This window comes from Trachypithecus francoisi, unplaced genomic scaffold (genome assembly GCF_009764315.1).
Source record: "Trachypithecus francoisi isolate TF-2019V2 unplaced genomic scaffold, Tfra_2.0 Lachesis_group4, whole genome shotgun sequence".
Classification (NCBI taxonomy): Eukaryota; Metazoa; Chordata; class Mammalia; order Primates; family Cercopithecidae; genus Trachypithecus; species Trachypithecus francoisi.
Window position 1 is genome coordinate 130,752,640 of NW_022681469.1, and position 14,563 is coordinate 130,767,202.

Sequence of the window (14,563 nt, forward strand, 5' to 3'; positions counted from 1 at the left end):
ATAGGGCACTTTTATCTGAGTTAAAAGCTTGTTCAGGTTGGGCACTGTGGTTCACACCTACAATCCCAACACTTCGGGAGGCCACAGTGGGAGGATCGCTTAAAGCCAGAAGTTCAATATCAGCCTGAGCAACTTAGATGATGAAATAAGTTGTTTTTCATCAAAGAATGAAAAAATATTAGCTGGGGGTGGCAGTAAGCACCTGTAGCCCTAGCTATTCAGAAGGCTGAGATGAGGGAATTGCTTGAGCCCAGAAGTTCAGAAGTTCAAGACTGCATTGAGCTATGAGCATGCCACTGCACTTCAGCCTGAGTGACAGAGTGAGATCTTGTTTTGGAAAACAATAACAAAAAACAAACTTGTTCAGGCAGATATCCTTTGTCTTCATTGATTTTCTTAATGGTTTCTGGGAATTCATCTCCCATCTCATTTGGTAGAAGCTGCTTCTCCTGTTGTACCTTGACATTTCTAAAGCCTCTTTCTAAAATTATCAAACCATCCTTTGCTGGCATTAAATTTTCCAGTTGAAGATCCTTTACCTTCCTTTAATCCTATATTAGAGTCTATAGGTATGCCTTTCTTATAGCAATCCTGTACTCACATAAAAACTGTATTTTCAATATAAGGTCAAAACGTATTTCACAAAAAGTGCATCGTTATATTTGTTTACATTTCTCTTGACTGAATGGCACCATGTATACAGTCTGTGTAAGTTAGAGAAAACGTTTGCCAACTCCTACTCTACCATTTTGTTATTTGTTTTCTATTTATTTCATCTGTTCTTTGCCGATTTGTTTTTCCTTTCCTGCCTTCTTCTGGATTAATTGAGTATTTTGGTAATCCTTTTTAATCTCCTCATTTGGATTTTTTAGCTATAATTACCTGTTTTTTTTTCTGTTTTGTTTTTTTGTTTTTTTTTGTTAAGTCATTGCTAGGAAATAATGTATGCATCCTTACCTTATTAAAGTCTGCTTTGAAATACTGTTATACCACTTCACGTACCTTACAATATGAACTTCACAACAATATAGTTCATTTTCCCATCCCAATATATTTAACTTCTTTGTTATAAACCACACAATGCACTGTTGTTACTTTTTCTTTAATCAGTTTTTTTCTTTTTTAAGAGATGGGGTCTTGCTATGTTTTCCAGGCTGGCCGTGAAGTCCTGGACTCAAGCCATCCACCTGCCTTGCCTCCCAAAGTGTTGGGGTTACAGGTGTGAACCACTGTGCCCAGCCTCTTGAATCAATTTTTAAAATAAATTTTAAGATATAATTTTATAAATTGGCCCTTATATTTACCATTTCTGGTGTTCTTCCTTCTTGTACGTTCAGAATTCCATCTGAGATTGTTGTCCTGTCAAGAAGAAAGAACTGTCTTTATTATTTCTTGTAATATAGGTCTGCTGGGAATGAAATCTCTAGGTTTTGTTTGTTCAGAAATGTTTTTATATTGCCTCAATTTCTGAAGGATATTGTCACTGGGACTGCTAAGTTGACAGGTTTTTATCTTTTCACTTCTTTAAAGATGTTAATTTATTGTTTATGGCTTTAATTGTTTCTAATAAGAGTCAGCCAGCCATCATTCTTTTCTGCTTTTTTATTTTGTGTTTTTAGTGGTTTGATTTTAATGTGCCTACGTGTAGTTTTCTTTGTATTTATCCTGTTTGTTTTCACTGAGCTTTATGATCTGCAGTTAGTTGTTTTATAAGTCTTAGCAAATACTCAGCCATTAAAGATATTTCTTCTGCCTTGCTCTCTCCTTTCTGAAACTCCAGTTAATGTAGACTGTTGACTATTTTTCTACAGGTCTGTGACATTCTTTTTGGTTTTCATTTAATTCTTTTTTCTTTGTGCTTCATTTTTGATGGTTTCTATTTATCAGTTCTTCAAGTTCACCTGTTTTTTTCCTGATGTGATCTAGTCTGTGAAGCCTAGCCAATGAATTTTTAAATTCAGACTTTTTTTTAGTTCTGAATTTTCATTTGGATCTTTTTTTACGGTTTCAATTTCTCTGCTGAAGTTCTCCATTTTCTCACTAATTTTTTCTCCATCTTTTCGTCTAAATATTTTAATGTTGTATAAACATTTTTGTTTTCTAATTCTAACATTTAGATAATCTGTGGATCTACTATTGACAGGATTTTTTTCCCTTGATAAGTTCCATGTTTTCCTACTTTTTCACATGTCTTGTAATTTTTTAATTGTAGGCCAGATACTATATTATAAAAGAACAGTAGAGACTGAAATAGGTAATACCTTGCTCTTTTGTCTTTCAGACAGTGTGGATTAGAGACTGGTCTCTTATGTAATCAGAAACTGAGCTGAAGTTAGGCTATGAATAGATTTGGTTCAAGTTTTGTTTTAAATGCTTTGAGAATGGTTTCAGGCCCCACCTTTGAGCAGAACTTTGAGATCTAAGTACTGCATGTCTACAAGATTTCTCCCTGCTTTTTAGACATATCTTCAACCATCACTTCTCAGCAAAATTCCTGTTGGGGAGAGTTGGCAGGTAGGGAGAGCTAGCTTTGCCTCTGCTTCTTGAGTTGCCTGTCTACCTCAGCCCATGCTCAACCATTGAAGGCTCAACTGGTTTGTCTTTTTCCCTGCAAAATTTGTTGCTTATGGCAAGGTTGCTCCTCTGCTAAGTTGCTAAGAATATTTTCTTACATGTTTAGGTTCCTTTTCTTTAAAAATACTTCTTTTTGGCCAGGAACGGTGGCTTATACCTGTAATCCCAGTACTTTGAGAGGCCGAGGCGGCTGGATCACTTGAGGTCAGGAGTTCAAGACCTGCCTGATCAACATGATGAAACCCCATCTCTATTAAAAATACAAAAATTAGCCAGGTGTAGTCGTGCGTACCTGTAACCCCAGGATTACAAGAGAGGCTGAGGCATGAGAATCACTTGAACCTGGGAGGCTGAGGTGCGAGAATCGCTTGAACCTGGGAGGCGGAGGTTGCAGTGAGCCAAGATCATGCCACTGCCTCCTGGGTAACAGAATGAGACTGTGTCTCAAAAACCAAAACAAAAAAACACTTGTTTTTGATGTGTAAAAATGACATGCATGAAAAAATCACCTATAGCAACAGAAAGCGTATCATTGGTTTCCTGGAGATGGGAATAGAGGGAGGCAGGATTATGGGAGGGAGCTTTGGGGGATGATGAAAATATTCATTATTATGATTGTGGTCAAGGTTTCATGGGTTATAATATACATATATCAAAATTCATCAAACCCTGCATTTAAATATGTTCAATTTATTGTACTCAATGTAGTTGTAAAAATATTATGTTCAGTTAATTACAGCCACCTTAAGTGTAGCGTTCAGTGAGTTTTAACAAATGAATACACCTATATAACCAATACCTAGTCAAGATAAGGGACATTTCCATCACTCCCACCTAGTCAATCCCAGCCTCTACATAACCAATACCTAGTCAAGATAAGGGACATTTCCATCACTCCCACCTAGTCAATCCCAGCCTCTACATAACCAATACCTAGTCAAGATAAGGGACATTTCCATCACTCCCACCTAGTCAATCCCAACCTCTACATAACCAATACCTAGTCAAGATAAGGGACATTTCCATCACTCCCACCTAGTCAATCCCAGCCTCTACAGGCAACCATTCTTCTCATCTCTGTTTTCACCCTAGATTTGTTTTGCTTGTTCTTGAACTTCATTTATTGTTTTTAATTTTTTTTTTTATCTTTTAAAAAAGAAAATAGAGATGGGGAGTCTCGCTATGTTGCCCAGGCTCGTCTTGAACTCCTGAGCTCAAGCGATCCTCCTGCCTCAGCCTCCCAAAGTGCGGGGATTACATATGTGAGCCACCATACCTGGGCTTGAACTTCATTTAAATGGAATCAAAGAATGTGTACTCTTTTGAATCTAATTTCTTTTGCTCAACATGTTTTTAAGATTTATTCATGCTGCTGTTCATGTTAGTAGTTCATTGTTTTCAAAAAATAATGTATTGAAATGAAATTCATGTGACCAAAGTAACAATTTTAAGGTAAATAATTCAGTGGCATTTAGTACATTCACAGTGTTGTGCAAAATACCTCTGTCTAATTTGAAATATTTTTATGTCTCTAAAAGTAAAAAGTCTTACTCATTAAGCAGTCTTTGCCCATCTTCCCTCCCCCCGAACCCCTGACAACCATCAATCTGCATTTGGTTTCTACGGATATATCTATTCTGTATATTTCATATAAATAAAATCATCATACAATATGTAACTTTTTCTGACTGGCTTATTTCCCTTAGAGTAATGTTTCAGAAGTATATCCATGATGTAGCATGTATTAGAACTTCATTTCTTTTTATGGCTGAATAATATTCTTTATATGTATATACAGCACTTCATTTATCTGTTCATTCATTGATAGATATTTGGGCTGTTTCCGCATTTTGGCTATTGTGAATAGAGCTACTTTGAACATGTGTGTGCATGATTTGTTTTCAGTTCTTTTGTACATATACATAGGAACAGAATTGTGGGATCATATGATAATTATTTTTAGGAACCACCAAACTCTTTTTTCTTTTTTTTTTTTTTTTTTTTTTTTTTTTTTTTTTTTTTTGAGGCGGAGTCTCGCTCTGTCGCCTGGACTGGAGTGCAGTGGCCGGATCTCAGCTCACTGCAAGCTCCATCTCCCAGGTTTACGCCATTCTCCTGCCTCAGCCTCCCGAGTAGCTGGGACTACAGGCGCCGCCACCTCGCCCGGCTAGTTTTTTTGTATTTTTAGTAGAGGCGGGGTTTCACCGTGTTAGCCAGGATGGTCTCGATCTCCTGACCTCGTGATCCGCCCGTCTCGGCCTCCCAAAGTGCTGGGATTACAGGCTTGAGCCACCGCGCCCGGCCCCAAACTCTTTTTCAAAGCATCTACACTATTTGATATTTCTACCAGTAATGTGGGTTCCCATTTTCCTACACCTTTGCCATTGTCTATTTTCTGTTTGTTTTATTTTTAAATTATAACCATCCTAGTGGGTGTGAAGTGGTTCCTCATTGTAGGTTTGATTTGAATTTCTCTAATGACTGTTGATGTTAGATGTCTTTTCATGTGCTTATTGGAAGATAAAATGTGTATCTTTGAAGAAATGTCCATTGAAGTCCTTTGCCAAATTTTTAGTTTGGTTTGTTTGAGTTGTTTTCGTTGGGTTGTCTTTTTGTTACTGAGTTGTAAGAGTTTTCTTTGTATATTCTGGATATTATCAGATATATAATTTACAAATATTTCAAACCATTCTATAGACTGTCTTTTCACTTTCTTGATAAAGTGCTTTGATGTGCAAAGGTTTATAATTTTTTTTATCGTAGTAATAATACATAGTATTTATCTTTTGAAGAAATTTTTAAGCATACAGTGAAGTATTGTAAACTGTAAACATTATGTTATATAGCAGATCTATAGAATTTTCATTTTGCATGACTGAAATTCTATACTCATGGAACTGCAGCTCCTCATATTCTCCTCCCCAGTCCCTGGCAGCCACCACTCTAGTTTCTGCTTCTATGAGATTGTCTACTTTACAGATTTCATATGTTACTTTTCTTTTTTTTTTTTTTTTTTTTGAGGTAGAGTCTCACTCAGTCGCCCAGGCTGCAGTGCAGTGGTGCGATCTTGGCTCACTGCAAGCTCCGCCTCCCAGGTTCATGCCATTCTCCTGCCTCAGCCTCCCAAGTAGTTGGGACTATAGGTGCCTGCCGCCACACCCGGCTAATTTTTTGCATTTTTAGTAGAGACGGGGTTTCACCGTGTTAGCCAGAATGGTCTCGATCTCCTGACCTCGTGATCTGCCCACCTCGGCCTCCCAAAGTGCTGGGATTTTAGGCGTAAGCCACCGCGCCCGGCCCATATGTTGCTTTTCAGCCTTTTGGATAAGATCAAATGTAGATACTTCATGATAAGTGGAGTCGTTTAGTGTTTTTCTTTCTCTGACTAGCTTATTTCATTTAGCATAATGTGCTTAAAGTTTGTTTATGTTGTAGCATATGACAGGATCTCCTTTTTTTATGCTAAAGAACATTTCATTGTGTGTATGTACCACATTTTTTTGGTCTCTTCATTTATTGATGGGCACTTAGATTATTTCCATCTCTTAGCTATTGTGAATAATGCTGCAATGAACGTAAGAGTGCAGATAGCACTTCAAGAACCCAGTTTCAATCCTTTTGATAAATACCTGGAAGTGGGATTGCTGGATTATATGATAGTTTCATTTTTCATTTTTTTGTGGAACCTCTGTAATGAAAAGTTTTTAATTTTGGTAAAGTCTAATTTATCTATTTTTTTCCTCATGTTGTTTGTGCCTTTGGTATCATCTGAAAATCCGTTGCTAAATCCATGATCACAAAGCTTTACCTCTATGTTTTTTTCCTAAGAGTTTTATTTTTAAATGTTTTTCTAGACAGAGTTTCACTCTTGTTGCCTAGGCTGGAGTGCAATGGCACGATCTTGGCTCACTGCAACCTCTGCCTCTGGGTTCAAGTGATTCTCCTGCCTCAGCCTCCCAAGCAGCTGGGATTACAGGCATGCACCACCACGCTGGCTAGTTTTTGTATTTTTAGTAGAGACGGGATTTCACTATGTTGAAGGTGAAATCCCTTCAAGGTCAGGCTGGTCTTGAACTCCTAACCTCAGGCAGTCCACCCGCCTCAGCCTCCCAAAGTGCTGGGATTACAGGCGTGAGCCACCGCGCCTGGCCTTTCTAAGAGTTTTATAATTTTAGCTCTTGTACTTAGGATATTATCCACTTGGGTTTAATTTTTATAAATGGTATGAGGTGGAGGTCCACCATGACTCTTGGTGCATGTGGATATCTAATTTTCTCCGCACCATTTTGTGGAAAGGCTGCTCTTCGCTTTAAATGATCTTGGCATCCTTTTCAAAAATCAGTTGGCCATAAGATGCGTCGGTTTATGTCTGGTCTCTCAATTCCATTTCTTTTGTCCATATGGCTATTCTGATGCCAGCACCACACTGGTTTGTTTGGTTTTGTTTCTTTGAGACAAGGTTTTGGCCTTTGTCCAGGCCAGAGTGCAGTGCCATGATCATAGCTCACTGCAACCTTGAACTTCTGGATTCAAGCGATCTTCCTACCTCAGCCTTCCAAGTAGCTGGGACTACAGACATGTGCCACCACACCTGGCTAATTTTTTCATGTTTAATAGAGACGAGGTCTTGCTATGTTACCCAGGCTGGTCTTGAGCTCCTGCGTTTGAGTGATCCCCCCTCCTTGGCCTTCCAAAGTGCTGGGATTACAGGCATGAACTACCATGTTCAGCCAGCCCACACTGCTTTGATTACCAAAGTTTTGAATTACGTTCTGAAATTGTGAAATATGATTCCTTCATCTTTGTTGTTAATTTTCAAGATTGATTTGGTTGTTTGGGGTCTCTTGCAATTCCATATGAATTCAAGGACTGGCTTTTCCATATCTGCAGTTTATTGTTCTTTATTGCTGGATGGTATTGTATGCTGTGAATTTACAGGTTGGTTTATCCAGTCTTTTACTGAGTATATTCTCCTGTTGATGGAGATAAACCCAAGTATTGTCTTCTGTTTTCTTTCTCACATTAACTTGAGACTTAGGGCTTTTGGTTTTGTCAAGCTTTACCTTGAATGAATTTATTCTTCAAAAGTATTTGTTGATAAGGAACCAATGGCTTTTTGGCCATGCCTTTTATATTCCAACTTAGGAAACACTGTGTTTTCAAGTTACGATATTCTCTGTTCATGATTTATACATGATTTATTAAGAAAAATCACACTTTGAACCTGTTTTGCAAATAATTTACCTGTTTTGTTTGCAGGTCCCCTTTTTATCTTCTTTGGAAGGTCATATTTATTTAAAAATAAAATGTCAAGTGAATTCCAGTGTTGAAGAAAGAGGGTTTCTAGTAAGTAACATCACAGTCTTTAACTTTCTTTTTTCCGTTTTGTGAAATATGGACTTTTTTCCCATAGGAATGAAATCCTTTGTGATTAAGTGATAAGTTGGTTCAGTAAAGATTTGTTGCGTGTCCTTTATATGCCAATCACTGTGCTGCTGTTGGAATGTAAAAGACCACAAAAAATAATTCCTCTACTCATGAGCTTTTAGTTTAGAAGAGAGAAATACAAATAAACAGACAAGCACAATGTAATACTCTAGGAGGAGAAAACGGTGCATCGGTGTCAATTGGTGGGACATTAGGTCTTGACTGTGGGTGGAGTGGGATAAAGGGAACTGCTGAGAGAAGTAATTTCTAAACTGAGTAAGTTAATCAGGGAGAAAGGGGAGAAGTGCTCTAGATAGGGGGAGAATGTACAGTGGCTTGAAGGGCCCTTCTTTGTCACTCCTACCCAAAGAAAAGAAGGATGACACATGCAGACAGTGGAAGGTATTTCAGGATAGCTAGAGCTTAGAGTTTGAGTGCATGCGTGTGATTAGCGGGTGGGGAATGAGGAGGAAAGTGTGGTTAGGGAAATGGGACAAGAGTTCAAGGGCCTTTTAAAGAATTTGGACTTTATCCTGGAGTCAGTGAGTTGCTCTTATAGGATTTTAAGTGGAAGAAATTATTCAACTTGGGATTGAGAAAATCATTCTGACCAATGTGGAAAGCAGATTGGAGAATGACAACCCCGAAGATTAGTCAGTTTCCACCGATGTGGGAAATTTTAATGAGTTAAGTTTTACATGATTTGAATTTTAGATGCCTGGAAACGTGTGAAAGTTCTGGGTTTGGAGCTCAAGACAGACATTTAGTAGAGGTAAAGATGTGGATATCTGCAGCATGGGGAAGCCCAAGGCAAGTGAGGGAAGCAGAGCCAACTCACTGGAGGAGTGCTAGCATTGAAAAGACGGATGGAAGGAGGGAAGTCTCAGAGGAGACTGCAGGGAGAGGAACGGAGAATCTAGCATCATGGTTGCCAATAGAAGAGAACATTGAAAGGAGGGAGTGGTTAAGTTAGATAGATTCTGTAAGGACTGTAGGACTTATTATCGGGTGATCATTCTGGCGCAGGTGAGGGCAGATGCTAGACTGCAAATGGGTCCAGAGTGAGTGGGAGATGAGGAATGAGCACAGGAGCTTGGAAACTCTTGGAAACACTTTGGCAGTGAAGGAGTGAGGAGAGAAGAGTGTTGTGCTTGCAGAGGTATGTAGGTTGAAAGGAGGATTTTGTCAACATTTTGTTAAGATGGGAGAGACATAAGCAGCTTTAAATGTCGATGGGTAGTTTCTTATAGGGCCAAAGAGATTGAAGATAGAGGCCATGGAGGACCTGAACTAGGGCTTATGGGGTAATTCATAGAGCAAGATCATGAGAATGGGGAGAATTAAGCCCAAGCCACAGTTCATGGATTTATTTGATACAGAATTACAGTTTTCTCATGATGCGAGGAAGAAAGTATGTGTGTAGAACGCATAGAAGATTGTGAATATGGTACAAGGAGTGGAGAAAATCCAGTTGCTTTGGTGTTCTCTATGAAGCAAGAACTGGAATGATGCAAGGGATGTTACAAGTCAGTTTGTAACTGCTGTCAAAGGTTCAGAAAGAAGAGCTAGATAGTAAGGAAAGCCTGGTGGCCTAAGTAACTGAAGCCGACTTCCCAAGGATTGGGAATTGCTACTTATTAACAGTATTTTTTCCTTCCTTATTAGGTTTTATCACATGTAAATCCAGCAGATGGCACTAGGTAGTCTTGGAAAAGCATGCAAATTTCTGACTTGAAGGCAGTGTTTGCCTAATGACCTTTTCTTTTCATGTAAACATTTTTATATTTTATTGTAGATGCCTTTAGCAATGGATAGGCTATGTTAAGGTAGCTGGTCCATTTGCATATAACATCTCACCTAATTAATTTTTTAGCTGGGCTCTTAACGAACTTGTTAGATCTCTTCAAGTTTACTCTTTCTTGAATCCTGTAGCCCATTTTTCTCACATCCATACTTACAGAAATGTAGTAAGAAAGAGCTCTGGATTCCCCGACATAACTTCTGTCCTCTGCCTAAACATTGCATTGTAATTGCCTCTACCCCCTATAAAAAATTAGAGGTAGTAATGGAAATAAAAGCTCCTCAGCTCAGCTTCCTGTGTGAGGATGTGCCAGGGCTGCCCTGGAAGAGGGTGACTCCAACCAGACAGGTAAGTGGTTTCGACAGGGTGCCAAGCCAGCTCTGCCTCCACTGAGGAGCAGCAAGAGGCAGGTGCTCCGGTTTGGCAGCCAGAAGGTTCTAGTTTTGCGGTCTGTGTGATGTCAGTTAATTTCCTTGGCCTCTGTTTCCTCAGCTATAGGAATGAAAAGGCTGTCCTTATTCCTCTCTGATTATAGTAGGATGTCATAATAGCTGGTGTTAATCTTGTTTATCAAAAGTTACCTAGTCTGTTTATTACCTTTATGATATAAAAGGTGAACATTAACACAAGAGGGAGCTGGTGAGTGATTTCTGTTAACTTTCGTGCTTGAGATTGAAATAACAAGATTCCTTTCTTTTTTCCTTGGGGAGCTGTGAGCAGTATTGCCTAGAAAAAGGCTGCTTTGGGAGGAAAATGGAAGCATTAGGGGAGGAGGAAAAAGGTGAGGCAGGAGAGCATATGGTTGGAGCAAGCTAATTAATCTGAAGTTTCAATCTAGTTTGGTAACATTTGCTCCCACACCTCATGGCCAGAAATTAGACTCCTAATTCAAGCCACCTTTTGGGAAATTTGCATAAAACAGTGAATTGAGAAGAGTGTGTATATCCTACTGTCATAGGGTTGGAGTAAGGAATGGTTGAGATAATTTAAAGATATACTTAGATTGGTCCCTCACAGCAACAACCAAGTAATACTAGTTTATTCGTAGCTTCTCAACAATCAGAAAAGTAAAGTTGGGATATGAAGGTAATCTAAAATCAAATGCAAAGATGCCTTTGGATCATCTGTATCAGAGGGCAGCACAGCAGGCCTCACTGCCTGTTTTTATAGTCTTTGATTAGAACATAGGCTGATCTGCTTACTTAGCATCTGTGGCTGCTTCTGTGCCACAGCAGCCGAGCTGAGTAGCTGTGGCAGGGACCGTATGGCCCAAAGTCTAAAATATTTACTCTCTGGCCCTTATAGAAAAGGTTTCCCTGATCTACATCACTGTTATGTTTTTACCTTGCTTTGTTCTTTAACACAGAAGTTCCCAGATGAATGTTGTTGTTTTTATTTTTATTTTTTATGGTGTTTTATTTTTTTTTTTTTGAGACGGAGACTTACTCTGTCGCCCAGGCTGGAGCGCAGTGACGCGATCTTGGCTCACTGCAAGCTCCGCCTCCCAGGTTCAGGCCATTCTCCTGCCTCAGCCTCCCAAGTAGCTGAGACTACAGGTACTCACTGCCACGCCCGACTAATTTTTGTATTTTTAGTAGAGATGGGATTTCACCGTGTTAGCCAGGATAGTCTCCATCTCCTGACCTCGTGATCCACCCGCCTCAGCCTCCCAAAGTGCTGGGATTCCAGGCGTGAGCCACTGCACCCGGCCTTTTTTTTTCTTAAATTAAAAGTGAGGGTTTTGGCCGGGCGCGGTGGCTCAATCCTGTAATCCCAGCACTTTGGGAGGCCGAGACAGGCGGATCACGAGGTCAGGAGATCGAGACCATCCTGGCTAACACGGTGAAACCCCGTCTCTACTAAAAATACAAAAACTAGCCGGGCGAGGTGGCGGGCGCCTGTAGTCCCAGCTACTCGGGAGGCTGAGGCAGGAGAATGGTGTAAACCCGGGAGGCAGAGCTTGCAGTGAGCTGAGATCTGGCCACTGCACTCCAGTCTGGGCAACAGAGCGAGACTCCGCCTCAAAAAAATAAAATAAAATAAAATAAAATAAAATAAAAGTGAGGGTTTTTATATCGGTTAGGGCTCTTTTCTGACTATAGCTAAAAAGTAGTGAGAGAAAAACTCTTCACTTCTACTTACACTGTTTAGGTGGAAGTGCTTCCGTGGAACAAAACCAGATGTTATTAGTTGCCTATTCTGGAGTCCTCTTTCTAGCCAACACTACTGCCTGGCCTACCTTTAGAATATAAGGAACATTCCTAAGGACAAACGCCTGACTGCAGGGAGGCACCACTTCAAGCGGGTCTCACGGTTCAGCAGCGGACTTGGAGTTGTGATGTTTATCATGGTTATTGACCAAGGCCTGTGATCATAAGCTAACTCTTTTCTAATCGTGTTAGAAAACTTGATCTCCTAAATAAAGATTAAATGCCTGTCTTGCATATGAAGATAGGTTTAACTTAATATGTTATCATTTTATCATTAGTTTTTTAAAATATATAAGGTATGGTAATTTTATGTTATTAATTCTCCAACACATGAGATATTTCTGTTGTTTAAGGAGCATTTCGTTAGGGACACTACACTTTTTAAAAATCTAAGATTAGGTAGAGGTATTTAATTTAGGGTTGATATCTGAATGTTCTTAAATGCTTGTAGATGATGTTGAAGTAAATTTCTGATATGAATAATCAGTGATTTTCATTACTAAGGTAAAAGACATGATAAAAAATCATACAGATAGATTTTGAGATGTGAAATATGTCAACATACTACAGTTAGCATACAGAATCAGCATTTCATTGTTAGGACATTTTCCTCAATTTTCTAAAGCCAGCATTTCAATTGACTTTTCCAGACCATATTTGAAGATGTTAGTGGTTTTGGTGCCTGGCATCGAAGATGGTGTGTTCTTTCTGGAAACTGTATATCTTATTGGACTTATCCAGATGATGAGAAACGAAAGGTAATTTAAATAGTACTGTTTAGTGGTGAAAGCCTGATTGACTTTCATGTAGTGTTCATGCAAATGTTCCCTCTGCCCCCATCACTCACCCAAATTAATAACCCTTTTTATGTACTCACTAAGCCATTAAAAATGTTCTTGTTGGCCGGGCGCAGTGGCTCATGCCTGTAATCCCAGCACTTTGGGAGGCCGAGGCCGGCAGATCACCTGAGGTCAGGACTTTGACACCAGCCTGGCCAACATAGCGAAATCCTGTCTCTGCTAAAAACACAAAAACTAGCCGGGTGTGGTGGCAGGTGCCTGTAGTCCCAGGTATTCAGGAGGCTGAGGATCCGGGAGGCCAAGGTTGCAGTGAGCCGAGATCACACCACGGCACTCCAGCCTGAGCTACAGAGCAAGACTCCATCTCAAAAAAAAGTTTTTGTTGTAGGTGTGTGTGTGTGTGTGTGTGTGGTATACCTTTAAAATTTTTATATCCTATCCATTCCCTGTGATTTGACAACTCTTAAAATGGCTTAACATGTATATTTTTCCTTCTTTTCTACTGGATGTTTAGTTATATTTTTTGTTGACATTTGAAGTTGGAAATGTTTTAAATTTAATTTTTATCTTATTAGTTAGGGTAAAACAGCAATGGAAACCTACCCACAGGAACAGTGGTTTGTATGTCGTTTCTGAAATTTAATAATAGGATTTTGTGTAATAAATTTTGTCATGTTTTTAAAGAAGTTAGTATTATTGCCCAAGTAAGATTATTTATTATCCCCAAACTGGAAAATAGAAATAAGCAGACTTAAAAAGAAAATCATCCATAACAGACATAGCTATTGCTCATATTTTGGTTAGATGTGTTTTCAAACTTTAAAAATGTATAATATATAATAATTATTCATTTATGAATCCTTTTAAAAGGAAAAGCATGCTTTTTATAATCTGATTTTTTACTTGATAAAATATTCTAACATCTTTCATTATCAGTAAAGATAAGTCTATAATGCTGTGTTGGATAGCTATGTGTGTTACACTGTAGTCATTACAATTATTAATATTTTAAAATTTTATTGTGAAATGTTGGAGACATTCAAAAGGGTGTAAAATAATTTCATCAACCTCTGTGTTATTATTCCAGTTGAAGCTCGCTGTGTAATTCTCTCTCCCGCAGAGATAACCGCTCTCCTAAACTTGTTTATTGTTCCCATGCACTTATTTAAATTTTTATTATACAGATTGAATATCCCTTATTCATAATCCTTGGGATTTAGAGGTGTTTCAGATTTGGGATTTTTTTTCAGATCTTGGTATATTTGCATTATACTTGCCAGTTAATTATCTCCTAATCCAAAAATTGAAAATCTGAGATGCTCCAATGAGCATTTCCTTTAAGCATCATGTTGACTCTCAAAAAGTTTTGGATTTTGGAGCAATTCAGATTTCAAGATTTTCAGATTTTGGATGTTTAACCTGTACATGTATATAAGCAATATATGTTGCTGCAATTGCATGTTTTTAAACATTATACAGATAATAACATACTGTATGTATCATTCTGCAACTTGCCTTTTTTGGGTTGGTATGGTTTGTGAGATTTGTCTGGGGTGGTATGTGTAGCTTTAGTTTGTCCCCTTTTCTCTGTGTAGTATACTTTTGTAGGAACACACTACAATTTATCCATTCTCCTGTTTAGAGACCCTTAGATTATTTCTAAATTGTTGTATACAGACAATGCTGCTGTGATTCACTTTCTTCTTATTTTGTTTTGGTTTGTGCCTTTTACAGCCCACATGCAGGAAGAT

The 14,563-nt window shown here is 38.7% G+C and overlaps 1 protein-coding gene across 5 annotated transcripts in view; it reads left to right on the forward strand.

The window, feature by feature from the left end:
* ANLN (anillin actin binding protein) overlaps positions 1 to 14,563 on the forward strand; it is a 70,429-nt gene that overhangs the window by 43,052 nt on the left and 12,814 nt on the right. For all 5 annotated transcript variants that reach the window (XM_033193582.1, XM_033193581.1, XM_033193584.1 and 2 more), the window contains 2 exons: positions 7,834 to 7,920; positions 12,663 to 12,770. In XM_033193582.1, coding sequence (XP_033049473.1) covers positions 7,834 to 7,920; positions 12,663 to 12,770 — 195 coding nt within the window. The remainder of the gene's footprint in view (positions 1 to 7,833; positions 7,921 to 12,662; positions 12,771 to 14,563) is intronic.